The following is a 25,728-nucleotide window of genomic DNA, read 5'->3' as shown; positions in this document are numbered from 1 at the left end:
GGAAGTATGGAAAACCCAAGCCAAGTTCGTGGCAAGCAACAGGTGGTTTAATAGGTTCAAGCATCATGCTGGTTTCCAAAACATTAAAGTATGTGGTGAAGTTGCCAGTGCCAATTCTGCCACTGCAGAGAAATTTTGTGATGTGTTGGAAAAACTGACGTTATGTGTCTCCTCTCTTTTTTTGTAATTTTGCACACCTTTGTAATATTTCCTGCACATGAGATTATAAAAATTGAATAACTCTATTTACATGTTCATCAAACATTTCTTTTTTTGCTTCTATCAAATTCAGCACACATAGTTGAAAGTGCTGAATTTCCCTAAATGCTTATTTAGGGAAATTCTGACTTAACATAAAACTCAACTTATGTAGTATTCCATGGAACGCAACCCTCATGTTACTCGCGGAGTGGCTGTACTTATAACCATGACTCACTGCAGATTGCCAAAAAAAAAAAAAAAAAAGCTGAAATAGCATTGGTAAAACCTCATTCCCAGAACTAGAATAATCCAAAGAGATTTGTGGTGGGGAATTAAACTTGCACCTGTGTAACTGACAATTTCTTAAAAAGGGCTTCTCAGCCTTGGTACAACTGAACTGGAAAAGATCATTGCATAACTGATATATTGTCAATTATCTTTCAGTGCTTTTGGTTGAGTAAAGATCTGAGAAGTTGCATGATTTAGCTGCACTCTAACACTGTTAGGGTGCAGCTAAATCACTGAGGAAGTAGCTAAGAATCCACCAAATTTTTGTAGTCAGTTGTGTTATTTTTATTTTTTCTGCTACCAAATAACGTAGCAGTTTGAGTAACAAAATCAGTTTACTGACATGTGCAGGAAGATTGCTTTATTTCTAAGTTCTAAGTAATTAAGATTAAAAGTAGTACCCAAGCATTTTGAAAATACTTTGTGACTAAATTTTTATTATGAATATTTTTTGAACACTAAATAGAATTAGAAGCTAATTTTTCAGTAATATTTTAAAAATTATTTATTACTTTAGACCTATTTGAACATGACAATGCTTCAGAGTGAAGATGTCCTGAAAGCATCTGAAGCCACCATTACCAAAGCTGATAAACCTCCAGAATACTCTAAACTCTAGTGATGATTATTGTGCTCATGTATCCTGAAACTGAATTTCAGACTGTTCTGAATTTTCTTGACACAATAAAAAGGGAACAAGTGTCCTTTTTTGGTGGTTGATTTTCATGGGAATATGTAAGGCTTCTGTTATTTTTCAATTATGATAACAAATTTATTCCTGTATGTATGCCAAAAAAACAAAACCCCACCATTTTATGCATTAAAGTATATTTATAAATTTTTGTGTTTCAATGAAACTTTTTTTTTCTTAGGTCTAATGAGGAAACACTTCATAAGCTACTGTTACTCATTCTTCACTTTTTGAATATTTCTAAATGCTACTTGCCATAATAAACTAGCCACTGACTACATTTCGGTGTGATGAAGACAGATATTTAAAATTGCAAAATTATTATTGTACAATTTTAAATATGCAATAAAATTAGTAATGAGTTCCCTCACTACAAGAGAAATACAGTTACCCTGCAAAGGGAATCTGTTAGAATAACCAACACACTTAACAAATGTTCTTTATCTGCCACAATATGTGTACTGTTACTATTGGTTGTGTGAAAATGATTATTACTTTCAATTTGTAGTCATGTTATTTAAATCACATGCTGCATAACCTTACAGTACCTGCAACTTGAGTAACATTCAACAGACAATGATTCAAATGCAATAATGGTCACCCTTTCTCTGTTGAGTGTGTAATTGTCCAAAATACCAAGTTGGAAGTGCTGCACAGTTAATGTGTAGCACTTGGGGAATAGCAACCCACAAATAAATTATACGCTTGGTGGGGTTGAATTATTATTTATTATTATTAATTGCCATATGGTGAAAGGAAGCCTGAGGCTTATTCTGCACCAGCCAAAAAAAAATGATTTACTGAGAGAGAGAGAGAGAGAGAGAGAGAGAGAGAGAGAGAGAGAGAGAGAGAGAGAGAGAGAGAAAGAGGCAGAAGGAAATCACCAAGAAAGAGAAGAATGATGATATCCAGCTCAGGATATCATCAATTAAAAACAGTGAGCAGTGGAGGAGGAAACAGATCTGGGAGTTTCGATACAGACAAATATGAAGTTTTCTGAACAGTGTAAACAGGCAGCAAGGAAAGCCCATAGTGTCCTATTGATTTATTTAAAGCTACCTGTAGAGATAGGGAGGTCATAATCCCACTGTATAAGGCAATTGTAAGACCACATTTGGAATACTGTGTTCAAGCATGGAGATATCAACTGAAAAAAAGAGGTTGAGGTTCTTGAAAGGTTCCAAAGATGGGCACTCAAATGGTGAGATCGGCAGAAGGATAACCGTATGAGGAAAGACTGATTATACCGGCTACCAGAGCTTGGTAACTAGACACCTCAGAGGTGACCTGAGGTGTCTAGTTACCAAGGTTTATAAGGCTCTGACAGGGATTAGTAAAATGAGTGAAGGTGGAATTCTCACTTTTCTAAAGAATTCCAGAACTAGGGGTCATAAATTCAAATTACAGGGCTTGAGGTTTAGATTAGATTGTAGGAAGTTTTCTTTTTGCCAGCAAGTCGTTGATGGCTGGAACAAGTTGCCCTCGCAGGTAGTTGAGGTTGACAGTTTGAATAAATTCAAAGGTCAACTGGATACTTAACTGTGTGAGGAGGGAAGCATATAATTTGTTTTCTTATATACTTGGTTGAAGGTTTTTTTGCCAGTGCAGCAAAAGCTTGTGGCTTCCTTGCACTATATAGAGAATACTATTATTATTAAAATGCATCAGTCTAATTACGTAGCACACGCTTCTTGATTAGACCGGGGTTCGAGCCCATCACCACCAAATACAGAGGATGCGGAAAGGTCCGGAAATGACCACCGCATATCCCGGAGCAATATGGCCTTAGTTGCTAATGCTCCTGAAAACCAAATAACAAAACAATACAGTCTAATTACAGTATAATAGTGATTCCTTGCCAACCATAGAGGATATGTTCTTGAAAAGTACTGTTTGGCAAAATTGCAGTTGGGGGTTGGAGAGTGGATTATAAAATTTTGGTATACAAGTGCAACACCACATTAACTCAAATCTGCAGTTGTGGAAAGCTTACTGTAATAGTAAAAATATGATGAATACAGGATAATCATAACCTAAATCTTATTTGTTTCTAATGATGCATTCAAATGTGGACTGAAGTTCTGTGCGATACAAATTTTTTTTTTTCAACCTTCCAAAGTTCAGATTTAAATAACTTAAGTATTTGTTTTATAACTGTAATTTATAAAAATTACTTATTTTTTTTTAAATATTTTTAAAATAATGTGAACACAATGATTTAGTTCAAGAATTCTAACTGTGAATTTTTAAAAAAAAAAAAAAAAAAAAAAAGTAGCAGTATTCTAATTGCCACGATAAGTTTTGGAAATTATTTAGCAGGAAAAATTAATTTTAATACTGCTGTGTAACTAAAAGCTTTAAAGTCGCCTCCGTGGGCAGGAGCAGCAGTGCGTAGCACACACTTCTTGATCAAACCAGGATTCAAGCCCATGACCACCAAATACGGAGGATGCAGAAAGGTCAGGAAATGACCACCGCATATCCCCGGAGCAATATGGCCTTAGTTGCTAATGCTCCTAAAAACCAAATAACAACAACAACTTCAAAAAAGAAAAAAAAAATCCAATTTCCATGATTTCAAATTATTTTCAAAAATAAAGTTTATATCTGTCAAACTCTTGCACACCACCTTTAATGGCTTGCAAAATGTTTCAAGGACATTCACACCTTTTGATATGAAATTTCAGAATTCCAATTTACATTAATATAGTAATAGTGATTGTAAAGTTTGCCACACCGCTAACTGCAGAGGAAAGAATAGTTACTAACAAAATATGATCATGCCATTGCATATGAGACAAAATATGAAAATTACTGTGCTCATAAAATTATTATAAATTTTACGAGGCCTAGTATTCTAGGATCAGTTGCAACTCGTGGGCAACCCATTTTTCAAAATAGGCCTGTAAGGTCAGAGTTTACTTTTCTTAACACTTCTCATTTCATTTAGCTAACAGTATTCACAAAGTGTGGCTATGAGGCCTTCATTTGGGTGAACAAGTACTGGATTAAACTGCAAGCAAAATGACCCTCTTCCAATTTGACTCTAGCAGCTGCTTTGCAGAAGGAATGTAGATGAATTTTTGCTTACTCCTACCAGAAATTGGTGGAAAACATGCCCAGAAGGTTTGATGCTGTCATTATAGGCCAAAAGTGATCCTATTATGTATTTGGTTTTTGATTAACAATTATTTTTTTAAACTACCCCCATGTGTGTCTGAATACACATGTTTGGTCTTATAAGGTAGTCGTGTGGATATTTCCTTTGGTTGATTTAGTAAAAGCCTGACTTTCTTGTATCATTTTGCCTTTACAAATAAACAAAAGTAAATTTTGTACTTTAATTACAAGAGATGAACCCAAACAAGCATTACTACTATTTGTAGAAACTTTAAAGTTGTCTTATGTTGGTTGGTAGCGAATTTATTCATGGAAAAAATTAGGACTTCTCATCCAATTTGATGAATTTGTAGCAATATTCTGAAGAGAAAGAGCTGAAAATCCTGAAGTTGAACCTATTATCTTGAAGGCTAAAAACTATATCTGCAGATCTTCCTTTATGTATTTTTTATTATTTTTAATCTTAATAGAACTCGTTCTGTTCTGTATATGTCAATGTGTTCTAATCCCTGGAAATACACAGTTGCATTCTATTATTGAATCATTCTCAGCTCCAGATTTCTTATCCTCAAAATGGAGTATGCATCATATGAATACTTGGTGAATCACTGCTTAATTCAGTTGTTTCCAAACATCCATTAAATTCGCACTTAGTCAAAAGATTGAGCAGCCACACAACTGATTTTTTTTTTTTCCAATCCAGATCAGAAAAACTTTATTAAATGTGTCTGCTTGTGGTCCAATTCTGGATCCCCAACAAATGTATAAAGAAACATGAAGGAGAAGCCTTTGAGAATTAACCACCATGGTTTAAAATGTGGCATATTAGTAGTAGCAAATGATGTAAGAAAGCAAACTTATATGCCATCAGCCAAAAAACAACACTTTGCATACCTGTCCATCCCTTCTAACAGTTTGTACAAATCTCCTGTATAAACTGTTAGGAGGAATTTAAATGGACTAACAACTGCCTGCTGGCAGAAGGCAAATTTCTTCACATCTCTCCTGCAACTATCCTCAATTTGAATGTATATCCCCTCATGTGTGCAAACCAGGAACAAGAGGCTATCAGCATTGAGCTTACTCAGTTCAAAGCCTTAAAACATCTCATTCAAATTCTCACAGGTGCCTAGACTCCAGATGCTGAAACTTGCAAAACTGAAGCCTTCCTTGGTAAGTGCACCCTTAACTACCCCTCACCAATCTCGTCCTCTGCACCCATTCCAGCAGATCTACATCCTTCCTAAAATGAGGCCTCCTGACCTGTATGCAGTACTCAAGATGCAACCTAATAATTGCCTTGTACAATGGGATAATCACTTTATTCCTGCGAGAAAAATTCCTGTATATCATTAACAAACCCATGAACTGTCTTGGCAGCCTGTCTGCACTGCTCAGAGAACTTTATATCTGACTGCACGATGACACCCAGGTTTTTTTTTTTTTTTTTTTTTCCCTACAACCTTGTGTTTGGTATCATGTGGTTGATACTTAAATTAATCTAGGACTATTGTAGAGTACCTTACACTTGCCGATACAGCTTAAGACCACAGATTTGATCTGCCATGTGGACTTAAGAACATTGAAAAGTCCACATGATGGATCATGGCTTTTGCAACCAGCACAGCTTAAACAAGTTTTTCAATGCATTTCTGTATGAAATTTTGGATTGATAATAAGTATTCATTGCTTTACGCAAAGTCTGATGCCATTTTTAAACTGTCAAAACACATTATTTTCTAAAAAATGTCAAAGTAGGTTAAGTCATGCTTATGTAATAAATAGGATTAAAATGCATTCCTAGCTGTGAATTCCATAAAAAAAAAAACTTAGACTTGCACATTTTGCATGTACTCATACTAGCATTCTTGTTATGCAATATTTAATCTTAATCTAAGAATATAATTCATTAAATATCTTTTTGTTTTTTAGACTTTTTTAATGAAAATCCTAAACATGAAAGGTATTAGAATCCATAGTGCTTGGTATCATACATGCAGAGAAGGTAGATTTTTTTTTTTTTTTTTTTTTTTTTTTGGCTGATGCTGCATAAGCTCATACATATGCCACTATTACTACTTGTTGACATTACACTTGAATTTCTGCAGATTGTAATTTTTAGGAAATCCATCTGAAATAAGGTTGTTGTTCCAGAGAACAACCTTATTTCAGATGGATAAGTGAGGAAAAGATTTTGTGAATTTGGAGTATGGAAGTAGATGGATGCTGACTGGTTGAAACATCCATCTACTGACTAGTTGTTCAGTAGATGGATGTTCTGACTAGTTTGAAAAAGAATGGTGGAATTACAGGTGCCAGTTCAGAAGAACAGTGCCCATGGATGTATCTATACAAAATGCATGCAGCGGAAACTGAATGTCTATGAGGGAGAGTGGAGAGACTGTAAAAGGTTCGCTAGTTAGCCTGACTGCCACTTTTGAATGGAGTCTAGAAGATTGAGAAAGGGGTTTTAGGAGTGTCATCTCGCATATGGGCAGAATATTCCATCAATAAGCACTATTGATTATGGAATATTATGGGCATAATATTCCATAATCAGTGGGGTAGATTTCAGATATATAGCGAGTAGTTGTTTAAAAGAAAACACCAAGAGTGAGTAGGCAGCATATTTTTTTGATACAGGTGAAGCAACATTTGTTATGTGCTTATTCGGAGAGATTAGAATTCAGGGTAATCCCTAATAAATATTTGCGATCTTGTCTGGAATCCTGACTGTTGTCGAAGTTGAGTATAGGAGCTCAGGAATCCTCTTTGCAAGATATAAGACAGGACAGTTTTCTCTGCCCCATTAGAGAATTACCTGGTGATTGGCATTTAAGAAATTGGTGGTAGATATTCAAGAAGTTGAAGCTGTTTGGGCAGTGCAAGGTTTTTCAAACTGGAAGGTGGAATGCATTGTGTTATTATCAGAAAAACTGTGGAGAGGATTCCCAGTAAGTGTCATTAAAGTCAGAGAGGAAACTACATCCAATTGGAAAAAAAAATAACCAGCACTCAATAAGAAGGCAGCTTGTTTAGAAGGCCTTTATGCCACACTTGACCAAAATGGACCAAAGGGGTTCTCTTACGAAGAAAGGCTTAAGTTTTGCAAATTACAGTGTCTGGAAACTAGGCACCAGCGGGGTGATCTGATAGAGGTGTACAAAGCCTTGAATGGTTTGAGCATGCTCAATGCTGATGGGATTCTTCCTCTAGCTCAGAAAAATCACCTGAGAGGGCATAAATTCAAATTGAGGAAAGACAGATGTAGGATAGATGTGCGGAAATTTGCCTTTAGCCAGCGGGTGGTTGGTGGGTGAAACAGACTTCCATCCCTTGTCGTGGAAGTTGATAGCCTAAATAAGTTTAAGGCTCAGCTGGACAGGTATTTCGAACGAACAGAGGGGTGAAGTGGAAGTGGTTATTTTTATTTATTTATGTTACTTTTTTTTTTGGCTGATGCTGCATAAGCTTGCTTTCTTGCATCAAATGCCTCTACTAATGCTAATGCTAAAAGCCCTAGAAATGTCAAGAGCAACTGCTTGAGTTCCATTACACCTTTCTGCAAAATTTGTCCAAATATGAGTAACATAAGCTGATATTGATATATCACCAGTTGATGAACAATAATGGAACTAATCAAGAGATGGGAGTCTAGATGGATAGAAATAATTATTAAATCTCTTTTTCATTTTAGCTAGTATTTATGAATTAATGATTTGCAAATAATATTAATTCATGCTAGAGAATGTCCACAGAACAGTTCTAACCTGTTGGATCATACTAAATTGAACCAAAGTATGTAGCGAGAGATTTTTTTTTTTTTTTTTCTCCCCAATTTGCACCAGACCAAAACGGAACAAAATAATGAATATCGACATACAATTAAATATAAGTATTCGTAAGTGTCCAGATTTTTTAGATGAGCAGAAATAATTATTTATTTTATACTAGTATGGTCACCAAAGCCAGAGAAATGCATTTTTTGTGAGATATTTGTACATGTCACCAGAGGCGGAACTACGATGGGGCACTGTTCCAGGCGTAACATTTTAAGGGCATGCTTGACCAGTTATATTTTAAAATTGCTTCATTTTTGATTTAATTAGTCAGAATGCTATTTAACAAACTTCTTTATAGTAGGGCTACCATATCTAGAATTATAATTATTATTATTATTAGCCATATGGTGCAAGGAAGCTTGAGGCTTATGCTGCACCAGTCAAAAATTTTTTTCCGAATTACCCTGAGAGAGAGAGAGAGAGAGAGAGAGAGAGAGAGAGAGAGAGAGAGAGAGAGATGGAAGAGTCCACAGCAGACATACATTCCAATGTGATGCCACACACTAGAATCCTCTCTACAGACAACCAAACCAACAGAAGAAAATTTAAAGCTTTCCTCATAAAAATATTTGTTTGCAGCCTCGGCAATCAACAGAAAACAGGGAGTGGAATTCAACACACAATATTTCCACCATTTCGAAAGGAAAATAGAAGAGGAAATGAAAAACCAGGGAAAGAAAAGAAGTCAAACATACAGAAGAGTGGCCCACGTATATTTGCAAGGAAGAATAGATAAGTTTGTGCCACTCAAAATTTATTTATTGCAAAAAATGAGCGAAAATAGAAAAGATTGATGCCGACAAATTTAAAAATGAAATAGAAAGTATGTATATCCAATCATTAGCATATGTAAAAATATGGACAAAAAATTTGGAACAGTTTAAAATCTTGCAATTCGTGGAATAAAAATATTCCAAAATGGGATGATATACACAGTTCTTTCGGGGTTTTTTTTTTTTTTTTTTTTTATGAAAAGAGTAAAAATCGATGATAGTAGATTATTTGACCAATTTATGAATTTTAAGGAATTTGTTTTTGAGAGCTTTTAAAAATTGCTCAATATACATTTTCTATTTTTCTCCACAATGGGAACGTATACTGTGAATAGAATTTTGGTAGTAAGTTAACAATTTGAATAATGTAATTTGAAAATGAATTGCAAAACATTTTATGATTACTTACTTTGAAATCCAGACTTGCAAACGATTGGCAGTAACTTTGATAAATATGTATTGGAATATTTTTGTAATAAATATAATTTTTTAAAATGTCCTAGTTTTTGAATTACCATTATTCAAATGAATTGGAGAAGTTGAAGAGGAGTTACAGATTTTACATCCTGCAGAACTGATAAAACATGATTTTTTGAAACTTTTAGTTTCAAATAATCTTAATGCATTAAAATATTTGATGTATTTTAATGCAAGGTCAGAAGAAGCCTACTGCAAGTCAGATTTATTGAGTGAAGTTCCAAATAGAAAATCAAAATCTGAAAAGATTTTGTGTTCACTGCTTAAGACATTCATAAGAACATCCAAAATGTATTTAATTTGAATACAAAATTATTGTTTGGCAGATAAATTGAAATCATCCAACAATTCGTGCAGGGTCATTTTTTTTTTTTTCTTTTTTTTTTTTTTTTTTCTATCTATAAATGTAGTTGGTATATCCATGTTTTTTTCTGCTGTGATGATAGCAGCATATCCGAAAAATCTTGAAATTCACTTTCCCGTATTTCTTGGAGAAGTTTTTATCAATCTGCTTATTAATTGGGACCACAATACAGATAGACCGAGGGTATTATCCATGTTGGGAATACGCTTAATCTTCTGACTGGCTATGGAAAGCAGTTGACTAGCACGACTTCTTGGTAAATTGGATAGGTGGCTGCATAAGTTTTACGGGCACAACTTACATTGTGTGACAGTAATACTTTTAACTCTTAATTCGCGATTTCTAATTACCTAAGGGCCAGAGGTTGAACAATGATCTCGTGATCCATTCATTATATGGAAATTTTCTTCGTTCTGTGGAAAATATTTTAAATGTAATTTAAATTACTAATAGGGATTCAAAAAATTTCGATACAAGGTAGGATTACCAACAGTGGTGAGCTGTGAATATTTTAACAATGGGCTCCCAGTTTTTTCGACTTTCTACCGAGTAAATTTGAATGGTCACGAAAGTGACGTCATCCGCGGCTTCCACCAGAGGCGCTTCCCACGCTCCTTTTGATTAGAGCGCGTGACGCATTTTTCGTGACCAGTATTATGTCTTGAGTCAGGGGCGGATTTAGGGGGTAGACAGGTGCGGCTTATTAACCCCTTAACCATGCGTATAAGTGAATGTGTAAAACGTTCCTAGGTGTATCTAAAAAAAAAAAAAAAAAAACCTGGTTGTCATGCCTCGTCTTACGACGATAATTGGATAGGACAGTGTCTGGAGTTCTAACTTTTTGGATTTTTTGAATAGTATGACGTCACAATCATGCTTCCTGAAGTTACTACTGTAGTAAGTATTATTACAACAATTTCGTTTTTTCGTCTCGCATTTTCGTTACATTCCATTGTTAGGTGCCCCTAACAGCTGCGTATGTCGCTTCAACTACAAGATCGGTATTTTATCAGAAAACAAATTTCTTATTCGGTTTTCACCGTCTTGCCACCTAGACGAAAGTTCTTTCATTTCCACGATTTCCAGTAGCATATGTTTAAAATTTCTTTCAATGGTATCATTATTTTCTTTATTTAATTTAAAATCACCCTGTTGCATTAATAACTTATCCTTTAAGGATAAAACAATGCATTTAATAACTTGTCACGAGGTAATTTTTTTACTTTCGAACTTGATTCCTTCAAATTCTTTCCACTTCAACATGCTCTCAATTTTAGCTTCATAATTTCCTTCAGAATTTTAATCCTCTGAATGGCTATGGAAAGCAGATTGACGAGCGCGATTTCTCGATATGTGACTGCAAAGGTTTTATGGACATCACTAACATTGTGAAACGGTAATCCCCTTCACCCTTAATTTGCACTTTCTAATTACCTAAAGGCCAGAGGTGAGAACAATGCATACAAAGTTGTCTCTCCTAATCCGTTCGAATCATCTCGTGATCCAAGGGGAATCCAATGTAATTGCCAAGGGAATCGAACTATGTGGTGAGATATAGTGGACTCTCGCGAGTCCACTACAGCTCACCACTGGTTACCTTAGGGCGTCCTCGCCGATTTTACAATAGTTTTTGTAATTTCAAAAAAAAAATTCTCATTATAAAATGAATTTTCATTAAATATTCTGTGCGTTGCACCTTCGGTCAATACCAGGGGAAGAGGGGGAATGCGCCTCAAACCATAGATATAAGTGTCTATCTTAAACCCTCAAAAATCTTGTCTTTCTATGGGCTCACATCTGGTGAGCCCAGGGGCTCACATCTGGTGAGTATAGGCTTGGCACACCCAGGGTCCTGAGCTGGATATCATCATTCTTCTTTTTCTTGGTGATTTCCTTTTGACTCTCTCTCTCTCTCTCACTCAGGGTAACTCGGGAATTTTTTTTTTTTTTTTTTTTTTTTTGCTGGCACAGCATAAGCCTCAGGCTTCATTGCACTGTATAGCTAAATAATGTTTTCCCAATTATCATCTTTCTTTTTCTCAGAAACAAATTCCTTAATTTTCATAAATTGGTCAATTAATCTACTATCATCGATTTTTACTTCTTTTTTCCTCAAAAAAAAAAAAATCCAAAGAACTGTATATCATCCCATCTTGGAAAATCTTTTAATTCCATGAATTATAAGATTTTAAACTGTTCCAAATTTTTCGTCCATATTTTTATATATGCTAATGACTGAGTATACATACTTTTTTCATTTCATTTTTAAATTTGTCAGTGTCATAATCTTTTCCGTTTTCACTAATTTTTTGCAATATAAATAACAAATTTTTGAGTGGCACAAACTTACTATCTATTCTTCCTTGCAAATAGTATATGTAGGCCGTTCTTCCTGTTGTATGGATACTTTTTTTTTTCCCGCCTAGTTTTTTCATTTCCTCTTCTATTTTCTTATTGAAAAGGTGGAAATATTGCGGGTTGAATTCCACTCCCTGTTTTCTGTTGATTGCTGAGGCCCCAAAGAAATATTTTTATGATTATGAGAAAGGCTTCTTTAAATTTCCTTCTGTTGTTTTGGTTGTTTATAGAGAGGACTCTGTTGTCGTTGAAATCCCATTTGGCACCACATTGGAATGCGTGTTGGACTTTAGAACTCTTTCATATTGTACGTTATTTTTTATGTTCAATGTGGGGAATGTGAGAGCTTGGCGAGAAAATAAGCAGAGGTTTCTGATCTCATTAGAGTGCTAACTCGAGTTCAAGTGCCAACAAAGTCGTAATTTTATCTTGAGGTAATAAAGTCCACTTAATGCAACCTTCTCACTGTTTTTATTTTTTTCGCAATAGTGACCGAAGGTGAAATTCATTTAATGATGAGTGATTTTTTTTTAAATTACAAAAATCTAGAACGCAAGTGAAAAATCCCCGACAACGCCTTAAAAACTAGTACTTTATCATTATCAGGGGTATACGATGCAAGAAAAATCTTATGCGGCACCAGCCAAAAAACAAAAACAAAAGACCTCCCATTTCGCCACTCCATTCATTCCATATGCCTGTCCAGCTCAGGCTTAAATTTATTTAGGCTATCAACTTCCACAATAAGAGATGGGAGTCTGTTCCACCAATCAACTACCCGCTGGCTGAAGGCAAATTTCCGCACATCTCTTCTACAACTGTCTTTGCTCAATTTGAAACTGTGCCCCCTCAGGTTAACTTGTCCTCGGACACGAGGACGCCTGGTAGTCCTCAGTTATATGTATATTCTGCGGAGTTGAGAACAAAGTCTCTGTAGATATAAACAAATATTTGTAAGTTTCTTTTTCTTTGACGCTTTTGTTTTTAGCATTAGTAAAGGAATAAGATGCAAGGAAACAAGCTTATACAGCATCAGCCAAAAAAAAAAAAAAAATCCTCATTTCATCCTACCACTCACTCAAAATGTTTGTCATTGAATCTATTTAAGATATCAACTTCTACAACGACAGACGGACGTTTGTTCCAGCAATCAACCACGCTTTGTCTAAAGGCAAACTTCCACACATCCTACAACTGTGTTTCCTCAATTTGAAATTATGCCCTCTCAAGCGATTATTCTGAGCAAGAAGTAGAATCCCATCACCATTGAGCATTCTCAAACCATTGAAGGCCCTATACACCTCAATCAGATAGCCTCGCAGGCGACTAGTCTTCAGACACTGTAATTTGCAAAACTTCAGCCTTCCTTCGTAAGAGCAACACTTGTTCCATTCACTAATCTTGTTGCACTTCTCTATACTCGTTCTAGCAGCTTTAGATCCTTCTTACAATGAGGCCTTCACACCAATATACAGTACTCAAGGTGTGGCCTAACCATTGCCTTATACAAGGGGATAATCAGCACCCTTTTCCTGCTGACAAGACACCATGAACTACTTTTGCAGACCGTCTGCGCTGCTCAGAAAACTTCATATCTGACTGCATAATTACCTGCAGGTCCTATTCATTCTATACCTCCGTCAGTGTAGTACCACACAGATGATATGTTATTGTGGGGTTACTGCTTCCCATTTGTAGTAATTTACATTTCTCAATGTTAAACTTTAGTTGCCACCTCTCAGCCCATCTTAACTTTTCTAGATCTTGTTGCAGTAGCTTACTGTCATTAAAAACCCTGCCGACCTTTGTACCGTCTGCAAACTTGGACATTAAGCCTAATATACCATCATCAATATCATTATAGTAATGGACCCAACACTGAACCACGGGAGACTCCATTAATAACATTAATCCACGAAAAGCAGTGTCCATTGATTACCACTCTGTCTTTTCCCAATCAACCATCCCTTTATCCATAGTAGCAATTTGCCTCCAATGTCACACTGCTCCAATTTGTGCAGCAGTCTTCCATGTACAACAGTATCAAAAGCCTTTCTAATATCCAAATATATAATATCAAAATTATTCTGTGCATCCAGTTCCTTTGTGACTACATCATAGAATCCAATCAAATTTGTCAGACAAGACTTCTCCTTAACAAAACCATGCTGTGTCTGAGCTATAACTGAAGTCTTGTCTAGATGATCCTGCAGTGCTTCTTTAACGAGTGCCTCCATTAATTTCCCTAGAACAGAAGTCAAACTAACATGTCTCTAATTACTTGTATGGCCCTTTGATCCTCCTTTTTGAATTGTGGTCACATTTGAACATCTCCAGTCAATGGGTACCTCCACTGAGTCCAACGAAGCTCTCATAATTATGGCTAAGGGTTTGTTTACTCTCTTTGCTGCCTCCTTTAATATTACTGGATAGATTCCATCCACCCAGGAGCTTTTCTTATGTTTGTCTTCAACACTTTCTCCTCCACTTTGTTCTCAGTTATTACAAAATCATCTAACTCACTGCCAGAGTTTAATACACCTCTGGCATTGCGCTCCCTGAATAATTCCTCATGTGTTAATGTAGATGCAAAATACTCATTCACTTTGTTAGCTATCTGAGCAGGATCACAAAAGTTGAACCATCAATATCCAGTGGACCAATCTGATTCATCCCCTTCTTTCTAGAGTTTGCATAAGTAAAGAACTCTTTGCTGCTTTTCATTGCATCCTTTACGAAAGATTACTTGTAATTTGCCTTTACCTGCCTAACCTCCGTTGTGATTCGGTTACAGACCAGCTTATATCTATCATAGACAACAGTGTCACCTGTTAATTTATATGTATCCTATGCATTTTTCTTCTCTGCCACATGGCTCATTAGTTAATCTGACATCCATTTAGGCCTAAACCATGAACAATATTTCTTAGTTGGTAAGAAAAGCATAGTAGCTTCCAAGATTAATTCTTTCAATGCTTTCTATTTTGAATTTGCTGTTGGTAGCATCATCAGTTGGTCCCACCGTATAGAATTTAAATACAGTCTCAGACCTTCGTAGTCGCCTTTACGAAAGCAAAAATCGTTCCCTTTACTCCTGATGGTAGTTACGTATTTGAGTAAATCCCACTTCAGCACACTGTGATCACTGCCACCTACTAGTTCCTTTATCTGCAGATTCTAAATGCATGAAGAATCACAACTGATAATCAACATGCAGCTGTAGAAAACAATCATCCAATAAATTCAGAAGCCTTGCTAGGTGTGATTGACTAATCCACAAATTCCAGTCAATATCTGGGAAATTAAAATCCCCCATTATAAGACACTCTGATATACTGGCCCAGCCCACTCTATTTCTCTGTATAGTTGTTATTTTTACTCATCACAGTCATTATGCCTATAACACAATCCTCTCAATTCTGCTTTCCCAGTGCTTATGTCACACCAAACTGACTCAACACTGGACTGTCCAGCTATAGCGACTGGCTTAACTTCCTTCGATTTTTTGTTTTTCTTAACTAATAGCATAATCCCTATTCTCTCTATCCTTCCTGTATACATTGACTTCTCATATTCCATTTCTGCATTTCTTATATCTGTGTGACACTACGTCTCTGATATCCCGACAATATCTGCCTTTGATGTCTTGATCAACACCTCAAATTCATCAAATTTATTTCCCAAAATCCTACCTCTGGTGTACACGCGAGTATACATGCACCTGTTGCTATTCTTAGTTACTCTAACATAAACCATTTATTAACTTGTTCTGCAATGAATCATAGTAGTCTCTGAAATCCCCTGCACCTTGTTTTCCATGGTGCTGCTCATTCCAATAGAAGCCGTGCAAGAAAAACTTTCACCTCTGCCAACGGCTACTGTTAATCTATCTACCTTGGGGGATTACTGTCCATGTATCCCCAAAGCTAGCATTTGGGGGGGGGTTAGTCTCGATAGCATCAGGAAATATTCTTGCACCCTTTCTATTTAAGTGTATCCAATCCCTGTAGAAGCAGTCTCTCCTGTTAACAAACGCAGCCCAGGCTGAGAAAAATTCCACCCCTTGAGCCTTGCACAGACTCTCCAGGGCCGAATTGGTCGACAAGGCTCTCATCATATACTCCTTCCTATCGTGTCTGGGCAAAATTACACACACTTTCAAATTCAACCCTACCTCACGGCTTTTTTTCAATGTTGACCTGTACGTGTTCAGTAATTCTGCCGGTATCCTGCTCTTAATATCATTAGTGCCAACGTGTACAAGAATATCACATTTTTTGCCCTTAAAAGATATCTGCTCTACAACATCATCAATCTTTGCCCCTGGCAGACATACCCTGGTCTTGTTCGACCTATCCTTTTTTGCACAATATATTCGCCGTCCCTGATACTAGAGTCACCGACAAAAACTAGTTCCTTTGGGAACTAGTTTTATTATATTAATTGTATTATTTTTATTAATAAATAAATATATGCAAATCATAGATCATTGCCATAGCAAATTTTATAAATTCATAAAGACTACCTACATATAATGGGGGCGTACTTATATTACTTTTGCCACACGGTAGGATTGCCTAATTCCCTCTCTGAGTTTCACCATATTTTTTTCGAGCACTTGGGTTACCACCAAACTAAATTCTCGGACATTGCTTGAAAAATCTGAACACGTGATAACCCGTGTGTAAAAGAGTGCCTTTAAGAATAAAAAAATATTAATAAAATAAATTTTGACTGCTGATCAGCTGGGTGAACAGTTTTTGTTAATTTAATTAATTTTGCATTTGCTTTGGTTTCTAAGCTTCATTTTTTTTTATTTAATTCCAGAAATTTGTGTTTCCCCAGACAATGTTATCTGTCACAGATTAGTTAAGAGGATTAGTCTCTTGTCTAATCTTTCTTATCTAATGTGGTTACCTGTACTATTCGATAAACTCCTTCCCTCACCGAGGGAAAAGGCTTCAATTGGAATTCTATCAGTGATGCAAAGATTTTTATGGGGTTTTTCCACACATTGCTGATAGGTCTTCGGTGATTTGTATTCTTTTTTAATCACGGAAACTGGTTCGTCCAGCAAACAGACAACTCAACCGCCACCTCACTAATTTACCTCATCTCTTGATAATTGACATTATCATAATCAGAGTTACAGCTCTCCACTCTCCAGTCCAAACCACCGCAAATTGCATCCCTTGATTATTTCCTGTGTGGTGGGAAAACATGAACAGCTTTATGTACCAGAAAAAAAAAAATCACAAAACGGTAATAACTTTAAATAGAGGCCTAATAATTCAGACACAGCAGGGATTTGTTAAGGGAAAGGCTTGTCTGACAAATTTGATTGAATACTATGATGTGGTCACAAAGGAACTGGATGCAAAAATAATTTCGATATCATACACTTGGATTTCAGGAAAGCTTTTGACACTGTTGCGCATGGAAAATTACTATACAAATTGGAGCAGTATGGTATTAAGGGTAAGTTGCCACAATGGATAAAAGGATGGTTGAATGGGAGAAGACAGAGTGGTAAACAATGGACGCTACTCTTCGTGGACTAATGTTATTAGTGGATTCCCATAGGGTTCGGTGTTGGACCTAATGTTTTCTTTTTTATTTACCAATAATATTGATAAACTAATGATATCAGGCTTAAGATCCAAGTGTGTAGATAATACAAAGATTGGCAGGGTTGTTAATGATAGTAAAGACAGTGTGCTACAGCAACAGGAACTAGAAAAGTTGAGCAGATGGGCTGAGAAGTAGCCACTGAAGTTTATCATTCACTTATGCAAAGTACTACACTTAGGATGGTAGAAAATAAAAAGACCTGGGAATAATTGTGTAGTGAGATGTGAAGTTTTCTTTACAGTGCAGGTCACAGGGTATTGTCAATGATATACAGGAATTTTGCTAGTAGGAAAAAGGAGGTGGTTATCTCATTGTATAAGACAATGGTCAGGTCACACTTTGGGTACTGTGTACAGGTCTGGATACCTCATTTTAGGAAGGACATAGAGTTTCTTGAGCGAGTACAGAGAAGGGCAACAAGATTGTTGAGGAGAACGAAGGGATATTCTTACCAAGAAATGCAAAATTGCAGCGTCTGGAGACTAGCACCTACGAGTGATCTGGTTGCGTGTATAAGTCCTTGAATGGGTTAAACAGGCTCAATTCAATGGGATCCTTGCTCAGATTATAAACCTGAGATGGCATAAATTCAAATTGAAAAAAGACAGTTGTAGAATAGATGTGCAGAAATTTGCCTTTAGCTACCGGGTAGTTGATTGCTGGAACAGACTTTCATCTGTTGTTGTGGAAGTCGATATCTTAAATAAATTTGAAGCTGAACTAGACAAACATTTGGAGTGACTGGATGGGAAGCAGTTTTTTTTTTTTTTTAGCTTATGCTGTATTAACTTGCTTTCTTGCATTATAAGCCTGTACTACTACTAATGCGTTACTTTCATGTAAAAAAAAAATGCTGACATTGGAAACCATTTTGTATACAGCTAGCAGAACGCCGGCCATTATTAGAGTGGAATAAGAGATGCTCTTTCCCATTACAAGCAGCTTCCCATAAACCTGTGAATTAAAAATGATATATTTATAAACAGACACACATGTATTTGCTATATATATTTCAAAATGACCACATATTAGCATTAGCAGAGGCATATGATGCAAGAAAGCAAGCTTATTCAGCATCAGGCAAAAAAAAAAAAAAAAAAAAAAAACCCACTCCCATTTCACCCCTCCGTTCGTTCGAAATACCTGTCCAGTTGAGCTTTAAATTTGTTTAGGCTATCAACTTCAACAACAAGTGATGGAAGTCGGTTCCACCAACCAACCACCCGCTGGCCAAAGGCAAATTTCCGCACATCTATCCGACATCCGTCCTTCCTCAATTTGAATTTATGCCCTCTGAGGTGATTATTCTGAGAAAGATGAAGAATCCCATTGGCATTGAGCATGCTCAAACCATTCAAAGCCTTATACACCTCTATCAGATCACCTCGCCGGTGCCTAGTCTCCAAACTCTGTAATTTGCAAAACTTAAGCCTTTCTTCGTAAGAGCAACCCTTTGTTCCATTTACTAATCTTGTTGCCCTTCTCTGTACCCGTTCCAGCAGCTCTACATCCTTCTTGAAATGAGGCCTCCAGACCTGTATACAGTACTCAAGATGTGGCCTTACCATTGCCTTATACAAGGGAATAATCACCTCCTTATCCCTGCTAGAAAAATTCCTGTATATCATTGACAAGACACCATGAGCTACTCTTGCAGCTCGTCTGCACTGCTCAGAGAACTTCATATCTGCCTGCACAATTACCCCCAGGTCCTTTTCATTCTCCACCACTGTCAGTGTAGTACCACAGAGTTGATACGTTGCTCTGGGGTTACTGTTTCCCATATGCAGCACTTTACATTTGTCGATGTTAAACCTCATTTGCCCCTCTCAGCCCATCTATTCAACCTTTCCAGATCCTGTTGCAGCAGCATAGCGTCAGTATTGTCCTTAACGACCCTGCCAACCTTTGTATCATCTGCAAACTTGGACATTAAACTTGATATCCCATCATCAATATCATTCATAAACACCGAGAACAACAACGGACCCAACACTGAACCTTGAGGAACTCCACTAATAACATTAGTCCACGTTGAGCAGTGTCCATTGATTACCACTCTCTGTCTTCTGCCACTCAACCATCCCCTTATCCATAGCAGCAATTTGCCTCCAATGCCACACTGCTCCAATTTGTGCAGCAGTCTTCCATGTGCAACAGTATCAAAAGCCTTTCTAAGATCCAAATATATAATATCAAAGTTATTCCCTGCATCCAGTTCTTTTGTGATAGGAGTTAACTATACAAGAGAGTACAAGGCACAGCACCGTATTTAGCAGTCACGGTGGTATACTTATGCACGTAGATTCACTTCAGTGAAATAATGTGCACTTATGCACCCTTTGGCTTTATTTTTGGCTACGGCGGACTATAAAAGGGGTGGTCATAAGAACATTTTCTTTATATTACATAACTGTATTTCCACGTGACGATGCTTGTAAAATTTAAACATACCTAGTTAATCTGTGCGATGCGACACCCTAGTTATATCCTTGGGAATGTTGAAATTCCCAGAGCCATGGGGATGGTATGGCATTACACAGATTAATACTTACTAAAAGGTTAAACACTTAAAGAGAAGATTCCGAATAGCTAAATTTTTAATTAATTTTAAAAATATGAAGACATTTCGAAATGTTTAATAAATTAATATGAAGGCTTAGTAAGGATTCCCATAACCTCGTCGGTACCACATCTAATAGAATCGCCATCCTCCCTGCTTGAGTCAGTCGGTCTCAAGCGAGGGTATCTTGGTTTTTTCTCCCGGAAACGAGGGTTTTTCGTCCAGCAAACAGAAATTCAACCACAGTACGCACGTACTTTGCAGATAGAATATACGAAGCAATAAAGCTTTAGTTGCTGATGCTCCTAAAACCCTGTTACAACTTTCTCTCAATACCACTGCTCCAATTTTTAAAGCATTCTTTTAAGTGCAACAGTATCAAAAGCTTTTCGTCAAATACAATTATCTGATATCAAAACTATTTATTGATCCTTGTTAGTGCATCATAGTTTCCTTCTTATTGATTTATAGTATCCAATCAATTTGATCACACAAGATCTCCCCCTTAACAAACCCAAGCTGTGACTGCAGTATAACTGCACATCCTGTATAGATTTGTACACACACATACTGCATTAGATGGCTCTACATTACTTCTTTAACCAGTGACTTCATTAAAATCCGTGGAGCAGAAGTTAGGACACCAGGTCTGTAACTATTCATGTTACCCAATCATCTCACTCTGTGAATTAGGGATACATTCGAACATCAGAAGTTCAGAGCGCCTCCCCCCCGAATCAAAGGTTCGCTCATAGTAATGAAGAAGGGTCTACTTAACTCCTTTGTTACATCCCTTAATGTATAAGGATAGATCCAATCCACCTCATGTGCATTTTTTTTATGTGTAACTTCGACAATTTCTCTTCTACTTTCCTTTCGCTTATCACAAAGTACTTTAGCTCCCTAATAGAGTTTGATAAACTTCTGTAATCCCCTCTCCTAAAGGACTCCTTATATGTGAATGTAGAAGCAAACTACCTATTCAATTTGTCAGCAGCCTGAGGAGGATCATCAACAATTAAAACATCAACATCTCGGTGACCAATGTGATTCAAACCTTTCCTTCTGCTGGTTATAAGAAAATAGGTCGTTACTGCATTTCTTGGCATTCTTTGCCGGAGACTTCTCATAAAATGCCTTTGCTTGCCTAAACTCCAGTGTGACTTGGTTGCAGACTAGTTTATATCTATTATAGGCTTTTGTATCATCTTATAATGTATTTGTATTTTACAAATATTGATATCAACGTAGAACATATTGAGCATTACAGCTCTGGTTCATACTATCATCTTATAATGTACATGCAGCCCATTAATTTTTTGCTCTGCCACATGTCTCAATAATTCATTAGTTATCCATTTAGTTCTATGCCTTGAACAATATTTCTTAGTTAAAATTAAGATCCTAGTAGTTTCTATGATTCTTTCATATAACTCTTTTCCCATTAAGTATTTTTTGTTGCCTAATTGGTCTCACTGTTTGGTCACTAATTGGTCTCACTAATTGGTAGCACAGTTGGTAGGATCGCCATCCTCCCCATGCTGGGTGGAAATGACCTGAGTTCGAATCCCGTCGATGACAGGAGGAATTTTTATGGGTCTTTTCACAACGTGGTTGAGTTAATCGGTCTCAATCGAGGGTAACATGGTTTTTTCTCCCCGAAACTCGGGGGTTTCGTCCAGCAAAACAAAAAATCGACCGCAGAACATACGTAATTTACAGACAATATGCAACCCATATTCTCTAATCATTATGGTGAAATTTAAAATCCAACGTTATAAGACATTCTAATTTACTGGCTCGCTCATTGTATTTCTCTGTACAGTTGTTTGTTGTACAACTTGTACTCATCAGTCATTAGGACTATAACACACTCCTCCCATTTTTTCTTTCCCAGTGCTTATGTCACAACAAACTGACTCAACATTGCACTGGCCACCCATGTCAACTGGATGCATTACCTTAAATTTTATGTGCTTCTTAACCGAGAGCATAACCTCTCTGTCCTTACTGTAAACATTGTACTCCCGTAATTCACGTTTTGCATCTCTAATATATCTGAACGACACCACGTATCTGATATTCCCACACTGTCTGCCTTTGATGACCTTGTTTATACTCCAGCATACCACCAGGTCAGTTGGTTTCACAATAAATCATCAGTACAAATGTCAATCGTATTTAGCAGTCACGAGTGTGAACCCCAGTCCAATTAAAGAGAGCATGCTACTGCATTCCCGTTCCTGACCACTCGGCTACGTCAAGCCTTGACCAGCACTTCGCATTCATCATGTAATGTGCAATTGGAGCTCTAGCATCCACTTGAATCCAAGAAGCCAAGTCATTTTCTTGAAGACTGCCATCAAGTGCCTTACAAACAGCCTTGCCTTCTTGTTCTGAAAATGCTGCTAATTGAAGGTTATACACTGTACTGCCACTTTATTGGGCCCACAAACGATTTGTCACACAACGTTGCAAGTCACATGACCACAGTTGTGGATATAAATGCAGCAGAACAACCTTTCTAGTATCACTTATTTGTAGCGATTTAACGGTTCGAACGTGGCATGGTAATAGGTGCCGGACGTGCTAGACAAAGCATCTCTGAAACGGCAGTTCTCCTGAACTTTTCACGCACCACAGTTTCAAGGGTGTATCGAGAATGGTACAACGAACAAAAAACATACGCTCAACGGCAGTCCTGTGGAAGAAGATCGCCTATTGATGAGAGAGGTTAGAACAGGATGGCTAGAATTGTGCAAGCAAACAGACGAGCCACAATGTCGCACATCACCTCAGAATACAACCTTGGTGCACAGAACAAGATATCGCAACGGACCACTAGTCGCAATTTGTCGCGAATGGGCTACAACAGTCGACGGCCACATCGCGTACCTTTGTTATCAATGAAGAACAAGCGAGCATGCCTCCTGTGGGCATAGCAACACAAGCACTGGACTATCGAGGATTGGAAAACAATTACTTGGTGGGACGAGTCGAAGTTCCTGGTGCATCATGCTGATGGAAAGCTCAGAATTTGGCGAAAACAACTTGAATCCATGGACCCGTCATGTTTGACGACTACTGTGCAAGGTGATGGGGGGGGGGGAGTGTTATGGTGTGGGGAATGTTTTCTTGGCACATGTTGGGTCCATTGATACCCATAGATTCACGTCTGAATGCAACATTGTACCTAAACATCGTTGCTGACCAAGTGCATCCGTTCATGTTGACAGTTTATCCTCAATCAGATGGTTACTTCCAGCAGGATAATGCGCCAGTCCACAAAGCCCGAATCACTATGGATTGGTTTCAGGAACATGACAATGACTTTTCTTTACCGCAGTGGCCTGCTCAGTAACTGTATCTCAATCCTATTGAACATCTTTGAGATGAGCTGGAAAGGGCTGTTCACTGCAGGTCTTCACCTCCGTCGAATATCAAGGAAATTCGTGACACACACATGTCTGCATGGTGCTTCATTTCTGTACAACGTTTTCAGCAACTTGTTCAATCGATACCTACACGAATTCAGGCTGTTTTGAAGGCTAAAGGAGGCTCAATACACTACTAGGTAGGTGTACCTAATAAAGTGGCAGCACAGTGTATGTTGAACTTACTTTCTCCCATGCTAATCCAATATTGTATGCAACGTCTTTCAGTCTTAAAGTTTTCAGAAATTCTAACTCAACACGATAGTAGGTTTTGAAGGCTCGATTTGTGCCCTGATCCATGGGCTGAATTAGTACAGTTGTGTTCCTTGGCAAAAAGGCGACTTCCATCTTTCAATTTTTCAAGCTTATGTAGCAGCAGCCAAAAAAAACAGCCTCCGTTCGTTTGTTCAAAATACCAGCCCAGCTGAGCCTTAAATTTATTTAGGCTATCAACTTCTACAACAAAAGATGGAAGTCTGTTCCACCAATCAACTACCCGCTGGCTAAAGGCAAATTTCCACACATCTATCTTAACCGGTTCAGGACATCAGCCGAGAATGAACTGGGCATTCATCCAACAGTCATCGAGCCTTTCCTTCAAGTTTCTTGAAAGAGTCAGTGGCGTCTCCCCGATATCAACTTAATTTCAAACCATAAAGCCTTTTATCACTAGTCATCCAAGTGTAGAAGCTATTTTTATAAATTACAGATAGAGATTTCATGTTGATGTGCTTGAAACACGGTGGACGTCAACAGTTACCGATGCAGAATGGCTTTAGCTTGTGATCTGTCCTGTTTGTGGAGTAACATTAATTCTCTCTTTGTTTGTTTTCATGCCTCATGTCCCAATACTAGCAGCGCAACAATCACTTTTACCTGAAGATGCGGCTATTGTTAAAATATTAATCTTTGTATCTCCTCAAGGTAGTAGTTTTCTGACTCAACTAGCAGTGGCTCGATAGCATCAGCAAATATATTGTGGTAATTGGTTTTTAGGAGCATCGGCAACTAAGGCTATATTGCCTCGTGTATACTGTCTGTAAATTGCGTGTTCTGTGGTCGATTTTTTATTTGCTGGACGAAAACACGAGTTTCCGGCAGAAAAACCATTCTACGCTCGACTGAGACCAACTAACTCAGTTACGTTGTGAAAAACGCCCATAAAAATCCTTTTGTCATCGACGGGACTCTACTATGGTCTTTTCCATCCGCTGTGGGGAGCACAGTGAGCGACCCCGAGTGCCAAGCGAAGTGATCTAGCAATTTTCCAAAGCGATTTGAAAGCGTCCTTTCTATAAACGAGTAGTTTAAGAGATTTCTAGTCTTTTATTTCAAAATTGTTTATTTTTAGCTCCTAAATAAAGTGGCAAGCTTTATACCAAGAAAGAAAATATACCTTTCTTTTGCATTTATATTACTAGTTCTCTAACATAGTAACCACTAACTTCTTATCGCTTGGTCACTGGTGGCACCGCTCCTGCCTCCGCGTGGGGAAGCTGGTATAAATCAATACTCAGGGCAAAAAGGAGCAAACTTGGATCCTTTAATATCACCATCTGTAGAGCCTACGTGCTCACGTGAACTTGAATCATCTCAAGCAAAAAGAATTAAAAAAGATGATTCTTCATCTGACACCTGCTTTCTTAATACTGCATTCTTTGTCAACAAAACCGCTTAACAGCTTATCGCCATTTGTTGTGCAGAAAAGCATAGAAGCAGGTACTCCTAAAATGTTCAAACGACTTCGCTCAAGAGATTTACTTGTAGAAACATCGAACCCAAATCAATCTGGGCAGCTCCTGAAGCAAACGACCTTTGGAGACCTTCCCATTTCTGTTACCCCACACAGAACTTTAACACACCTCAAAAGGTGTCATTTCAGAATGGGACCTCCTTAATATTACCGAGAATGAAATTGCTGAACAATTTAGGGCAAAACGTGCTAAAAGAATTATGACTAAACAAGGCGATGTCCTCACACCTACA

The 25,728-nt window shown here is 37.4% G+C and overlaps 1 protein-coding gene across 1 annotated transcript in view; it reads left to right on the top strand.

The window, feature by feature from the left end:
* Positions 1-1,292, top strand: part of LOC150085072 (delta(3,5)-Delta(2,4)-dienoyl-CoA isomerase, mitochondrial-like) — a 134,276-nt gene extending 132,984 nt beyond the window's left edge. Inside the window, exon 8 of the mRNA XM_090376774.1 lies at positions 1,007-1,292. Within this exon, the coding sequence (XP_090232900.1) occupies positions 1,007-1,108 (102 nt within the window). The 3' untranslated portion in view covers positions 1,109-1,292. The remainder of the gene's footprint in view (positions 1-1,006) is intronic.
* The last annotated feature ends 24,436 nt before the right edge of the window (positions 1,293-25,728 follow it).

This window comes from Mastigoproctus giganteus, chromosome 6, assembly GCF_048544385.1.
Source record: "Mastigoproctus giganteus isolate SK-2022 chromosome 6, ASM4854438v1, whole genome shotgun sequence".
Lineage (NCBI taxonomy): Eukaryota > Metazoa > Arthropoda > Arachnida > Uropygi > Thelyphonidae > Mastigoproctus > Mastigoproctus giganteus.
This window is presented reverse-complemented; position numbering and strand designations above follow the sequence as displayed.